General features: G+C 54.4%; 2 protein-coding genes across 2 annotated transcripts in view; both read right to left on the bottom strand.

The window, feature by feature from the left end:
- The window catches only part of atg14 (autophagy related 14), a 14,458-nt gene extending 11,431 nt beyond the window's left edge, over positions 1-3,027 (bottom strand). Inside the window, exons 1-5 of the mRNA XM_072464242.1 lie at positions 2,478-3,027; positions 1,797-1,859; positions 1,690-1,732; positions 1,059-1,140; positions 757-994 (exon numbers count right to left, since the gene is read on the bottom strand). Coding sequence (XP_072320343.1) covers positions 757-994; positions 1,059-1,140; positions 1,690-1,732; positions 1,797-1,859; positions 2,478-2,809 — 758 coding nt within the window. The 5' untranslated portion in view covers positions 2,810-3,027. The remainder of the gene's footprint in view (positions 1-756; positions 995-1,058; positions 1,141-1,689; positions 1,733-1,796; positions 1,860-2,477) is intronic.
- Positions 3,028-3,536: 509 nt separating this feature from the next.
- Positions 3,537-5,954, bottom strand: tbpl2 (TATA box binding protein like 2). The gene is made up of 8 exons (XM_072464246.1): positions 5,895-5,954; positions 5,383-5,518; positions 4,707-4,920; positions 4,387-4,474; positions 4,101-4,192; positions 3,859-4,026; positions 3,690-3,784; positions 3,537-3,624 (listed from the first exon to the last, which is right to left on the bottom strand). Exons 1-8 carry the CDS (start codon positions 5,940-5,942, stop codon positions 3,548-3,550), a joined length of 918 nt encoding a protein of 305 aa, XP_072320347.1. The 5' UTR covers positions 5,943-5,954; the 3' UTR covers positions 3,537-3,547.
- Between the last annotated feature and the right edge of the window lie 385 nt (positions 5,955-6,339).

Here is a 6,339-nt window from a genome sequence, read left to right as displayed (position 1 = left end):
AGGTGAGACCAGAGACCAGGTGAGACCAGAGACCGGGTGAGACAAGAGACCGGGTGAGACCAGAGACCAGGTGAGACCAGAGACCAGGTGAGACCAGAGACCAGGTGAGACCAGAGACCGGGTGAGACCAGAGACCAGGTGAGACCAGAGACCGGGTGAGACCAGGGATCGGGTGAGACCAGAGACCGGGTGAGACCAGAGACCGGGTGAGACCAGGGATCGGGTGAGACCAGAGACCGGGTGAGACCAGAGACCGGGTGAGACCAGGGATCGGGTGAGACCAGAGACCAGGTGAGACCAGAGACCAGGTGAGACCAGAGACCAGGTGAGACAAGACACCAGGTGAGACCAGAGACCAGGTGAGACCAGAGACCGGGTGAGACCAGAGACCAGGTGAGACCAGAGACCAGGTGAGACCAGGGATCGGGTGAGACCAGGGACCAGGTGAGACCAGGTGAGACCAGGGATCGGGTGAGACCAGGGACCAGGTGAGACCAGGTGAGACCAGGGACCAGGTGAGACCAGTTGAGACCAGGGACCGTGTGAGACCAGGGACCAGGTGAGACCAGGTGAGACCAGGGACCAGGTGAGACCAGTTGAGACCAGGGACCAGGTGAGACCAGGGACCAGGTGAGACCAGGGACCAGGTGAGACCAGTTGAGACCAGGGACCAGGTGAAACTGGATCATTTTATCTGACAGCGGCCCATTAGTGGAGGCCCAGCAGGGTCAGGAGCCGGTCAGGAGCCGGTCTTACCTGGACGAGTGCTTGTCCTCCTGCAGGGGGAAGATGTGGCTGGTCAGCTCCTGGACGTGGATTCTTCTGGCCTCGCTCAGCTGCTCCAGGCGTGAGGTCAGATCTTTGGAGCGTTTCTCCTTCAGATCGGTCAGACGTTTGTTGTGACGTTCGATCTTGTCTCGTTTCTCTTGGTGTCGTCCGGCTCGTCTCTGAAGACGCTGGACGTCCTCCTGAGACCTGGTCAGGACCTCACAGTCTGACCACAGACAAGGGTCAAGCTGCTGCCACAGTAACAGTAATAGTTGTGTTGAAGTACTGACCGCTCTTGACCTGGTCGTTGCCCAAAGACACCGCCTCCTTCAGCTGCTGGATCTTCCCTTTAGAGGACATCACCGTCCACTTCTGAGGACATGAACATGAAAAGACAAAAAGACATAAGAAGACACGAGAACCACTTTGGTTTTTGCTCCCGTTTTTCATGAGCTGAACTCAGAGTCCCACATGGTTGTCCACATGGATGTCCACATGGTTGTCCACATGGATGTCCACATGGTTGTCCACATGGTTGTCCACATGGTTGTCCACATGGATGTCCACATGGATGTCCACATGGATGTCCACATGGTTGTCCACATGGATGTCCACATGGATGTCCACATGGATGTCCACATGGATGTCCACATGGATGTCCACATGGATGTCCACATGGTTGTCCACATGATTGTCCACATGGATGTCCACATGGTTGTCCACATGGATGTCCACATAGTTGTCCACATGGATGTCCACATGGTTGTCCACATGGATGTCCACATGGATGTCCACATGGATGTCCACATGGTTGTCCACATGGATGTCCACATGGATGTCCACATGGTTGTCCACATGGTTGTCCACATGGTTGTCCACATGGATGTCCACATGGATGTCCACATGGTCAGAGGAGCTCACCTTCTCGTCGGCGTGGATCTTCTTGTCCATGGCGTCCATCACTCTGAGACACAAACATCATTAGTGTCCATCAGACTCAGACTCACAGACAGAAGGTCCAGATGTACCTCCTCTGCAGCAGGTCCTTCTCCTCCCTCAGCTTCTTCAGACGCTCCACTTTCTCACAGTATCTGACACGTGACAAAGAGCGTTCAAAAACACACACACACACCTGCTGTTCCCTACACGGGGCGCGCGTGTCCCCTACACGGGGCGCGCGTGTCCCCTACACGGGGCGCGCGTGTCCCCTACACGGGGCGCGCGTGTCCCCTACACGGGGCGCGCGTGTCCCCTACACAGCGCGCTCGTGTCCCCTACACGGGGGGCGCGTGTCCCCTACACGGCGCGCTCGTGTCCCCTACACGGGGGGCGCGTGTCCCCTACACGGTGCGTGTACTTCCCAAATGTCACAGAAAAAAACGCAAACTAGAGCTGCAACTGACCCCCGCACGGGCTTTAGAACCCTTTAGAGCCCTTAAGAACCCTTTAGAGCCCTTAAGAACCCTTTAGAGCCCTTAAGAACCCTTTAGAGCCCTTAAGAACCCTTTAGAGCCCTTAAGAACCCTTTAGAGCTCCATCTACACTGGCCTTGTGCATTTGAGGCTCTTTCAGGTTCATATCTTGATCTGACACTAAATTTCACTCAGATTCTTTATCCTGTTTTATAAAGACAAAGAAACAGATCAGAATGTCAAAATAACACTTTAGCTGAATAAAGGGTCCTGGTCCCGGTCCCGGTCCTCTCTCACCTCTCCGTGCCGCGGCCGCGGCCGTTCAGGTGCACATAGTCCCCGGTCTGGACGCAGCGGGCGCAGGTAAGTCTCCTCCGGGACGTCCCGCAGAGAGGACACCGCTCCACGGCCACGCACAGACCCTCCGCGTCGTCCACGGACTCGGCCAGGAGACACCGCAGCGGCCCGGGCAACGGCGGCTTGTCCCCGGACACGGAGGGCCTGTCCCCGGGCAGAGGCGGTTTGTCCGCGGGGAGACACGGCCTGTCCGCGGGCACCGCCGGCCTGTTCCCGGGCTGAGAGCGCCTGTCCCCGGCCACAGAGGCAGCGCGCTCCGGGGCCAGCGCCATGGAGCTGCGGCTAAGCTAACGGCTAACGCTGACTCACAGACAAGACATAACCGCTGGAAGGACGCGATAAATCCCGGTTCTCCGGCGTCCTACCGCGTCATCCCGGTAACACCGCGCGCGCTCTGCCGGTTACCGAAGGTTTCTTTACGTTAAAAGGCCTAAATCCCGCGGAAGTGGCCGTTTTCAGGCTTGTTTTTGGTTTGTTTTGATGAGCGCTGGAAACAGCCCGCCTTTTCCGGTTTACCTACACACGTGACAGTTGTTTATGATCTGACGTCAGTAGAGTGGGCGGATCTTCAGACAAAACGCAACACGTTCAGAAGAAAACTTTATAAAACATTTGGAGTTTTTGTTTCGACAACTTACATTTTTTCTCAGTCCGGGCTGGATTTCAAAATAAATCTTAAATACAGTCCATATTTCCTGGAGGTCAGAGGTCACTGCTTCCTAAAGCCGCGGAGGAGGAGGTCAGAGGTCACTGCTTCCTGAAGCCGCGGAGGAGGAGGTCAGAGGTCACTGCTTCCTAAAGCCGCGGAGGAGGAGGTCAGAGGTCACTGCTTCCTAAAGCCGCGGAGGAGGAGGTCAGAGGTCACTGCTTCCTGAAGCCGCGGAGGAGGAGGTCAGAGGTCACTGCTTCCTGAAGCCGCGGAGGAGGAGGTCAGAGGTCACTGCTTCCTGAAGCCGCGGAGGAGGAGGTCAGAGGTCACTGCCTCCTGAAGCCGCGGAGGAGGTCAGAGGTCACTGCTTCCTGAAGCCGCGGAGGATGGGGTAAATGTTCTCAAACGCTTCGTAGATTTCCTCTCGCTCTTTTGCTCCTGGAACAGAAAGGTCAGAGGGTCAGAAGAGCCCCGGTCGTCATGGTTACCACAGGTGTTGATACCAGTGAGGACGACTTTCCCCGACACGAAGATGAGCAGAACGATCCGAGGCTTCACCATCCTGTAGATCAGGCCCGGGAACAGCTCCGGCTCGTAACTGAGGAGAAGCACCACATCTGAAGGTAGTAGTAGTAGTAGTAGTAGTATTTGCAGTATTTGCAGTACTTGTACCTGCTGAACTGCTGGTGCGTCAGGACCAGGCCCTCCAGTCTGATGGGGAAGCACACGTCACATGACGCCACCATATTCTGGATCTTAAAGTCCAGGAACCGAGCGGGAAACCCGAGCTTCTGCACCACACGAGCGTATTTACGAGCGGCCAGACGAGACTGCTCCTCACTGAGGACGAGAACAAGGTCTGGACCAGGACCAGGACCAGGACCAGGACCAGGTCAGGCGGGCGTGGTACAAACCTCTTGGCTCCGGTGCAGACCATTTTTCCAGAGCTGAAGATCAGAGCTGTGGTTCTGGGCTCTCGGATCCTCATGATCACTGCAGCAAACCTCTGGAACACAGAACCGTCGCCATGGAGATCTAATGTGCCCCGAGAATCAGGAACCTCAACATGGTTCTCACTCCAGGAAGAGAGAACCATGACCTGGAATCATAGATCTACAACACTTCCACAGGCCCCAGCTCAGGCTCCTCCCCCCGCGGCTCAGGCTCCTCCCCCCGCGGCTCAGGCTCCTCCCCCCATACCTTGGGGTTGTACTCTGCGTTCCGCGCCTGAAGAGCGATGAACTTGAGGTCCAGAGGACAGCCCAGGTTCACTGTGGACACGATGTTTCTGAAACACATAAAACGCTTTATTCTGTTTAATAGTGTTTAATAATGTTTAATAATGTTTAATAGTGTTTAATAATGTTTAATAATGTTTAATAGTGTTTAATAATGTTTAATAATGTTTAATAATGATGTTTAAATGAAACGAGCTCAACTCTGTCAGTTAAACTTGATATATTCAATAAGAACACAAGAGCCGTCACTGGCGCTGCAGATCCTGCAGGAGGCGCTCTTACTGCAGCTGAGGGATGATGCCCGACCTCTCAGTCACTGGGGTCATCTGGGTCATGGGGGTCATTGGGGTCATGGGACAGAAAGAGGAGGAGGAGCCAAACCCAGATGTCCCCGCCCTCTGGCTCTCTTCTGCCGTCGCCGTGGGTAATGAAGCATCCTGGGAAATGAAGTCCGAAACCACCCCACTGTCATCGAGGACCGAGGCCTGAGAGGGAACTGAGAGAGAACCATGACTGACCCGAGTCTGACCCGGGACTGACCCGAGCCTGACCCGGGACTGACCCGAGTCTGACCCGAGCCTGACCCGAGCCTGACCCGGGACTGACCCGAGTCTGACCCGGGTCTGACCCGAGTCTGACCCGAGCCTGACCCGAGCCTGACCCGGGACTGACCCGAGCCTGACCCGGGACTGACCCGAGTCTGACCCGGGACTGACCCGAGACTGACCCGAGCCTGACCCGAGTCTGACCCGGGACTGACCCGAGCCTGACCCGAGTCAGACCCGAGCCTGACCCGGGACTGACCCGAGTCAGACCCGAGCCTGACCCGAGCCTGACCCGAGTCAGACCCGAGCCTGACCCGGGACTGACCCGAGTCAGACCCGAGCCTGACCCGGGACTGACCCGAGTCAGACCCGAGTCTGACCTGGGACTGACCCGAGTCTGACCTGGGACTGACCTTGGCTGAGTTCGTCTGGGAGGAAGCTCAGGTCGAGGTCGTCTGTCGCCGGTGTGCTTGGCTCCGCCCCCTCCACCTGCAGTGGCTGGGCGGGGCTCTGCAGATCAAGCCCCTCCCCCAAATCAAACCCAGAATCCTGAACAAACGACACAGAAAATCCTCTGGAGTGAGTCAGATGCCCTCCCACTGTCGTCTTAAAACTGAATGTTCAAACATTTAACTGTCGAGTTAAATCAATCTTCTATTTTAGTTAGTTTAACAGTTAGTTTAACAGTTAGTTTAACAATTAGTTTAACAGTTAGTTTAACAGTTAGTTTAACAGTTAAACTAACTGTTAAACAGTGATCAGTTTGATTCTAGTTAGTTTCTATGTAGTAAACATTCAGCTGTATCATCTGGACACTGGGACACTTCTGGACAAAAGGGACAATGTTTCTGTCGCTTTGTCCTTAACGTCTCATTTGATGTGTTTTTCTGAGTCTTTGTTGTTTGAATCAAGAAAATTCACTCACATTTGCAATGGAATCGTCAAAATACCTCTCCAAGGCCGTCTCATCCATGTTTAGATCATTCCACAGAGTCCAGACCAGGACCAGGTGAGGACCAGGACCGGGACCAGGTGAGGCTCCTAACGAGGGGCCCTCATCAGTCACACCTGAAGCAGTGAAAGAAACAGCGGAGCAACAGTCTGAACATACAGCAAAATATATATACTATATCAAATATATATTAAAAGTGACTTCTCTTCTCAGCCTCTACCAGAGGTCAGAGGTCGGAGGTCAGAGGTCAGAGCTGTTTCACCTGCACTGCCTCGAGTGCTCCACTGACCACAGGCTCTTTGGCCTTCACCTCCCATCCAGCTCCTCTCTGAGCCCCTGGTATTACTTATATCATTATATCAGATATATATATATATATATAACATAGTATCAGAGTTTATAAAAATATACATTATAT

Source organism: Eucyclogobius newberryi, unplaced genomic scaffold (genome assembly GCF_026437365.1).
Source record: "Eucyclogobius newberryi isolate DKJ021-1_F unplaced genomic scaffold, fEucNew1.0.hap1 SCAF_42, whole genome shotgun sequence".
NCBI classification, from domain to species: Eukaryota; Metazoa; Chordata; class Actinopteri; order Gobiiformes; family Gobiidae; genus Eucyclogobius; species Eucyclogobius newberryi.
This window is presented reverse-complemented; position numbering and strand designations above follow the sequence as displayed.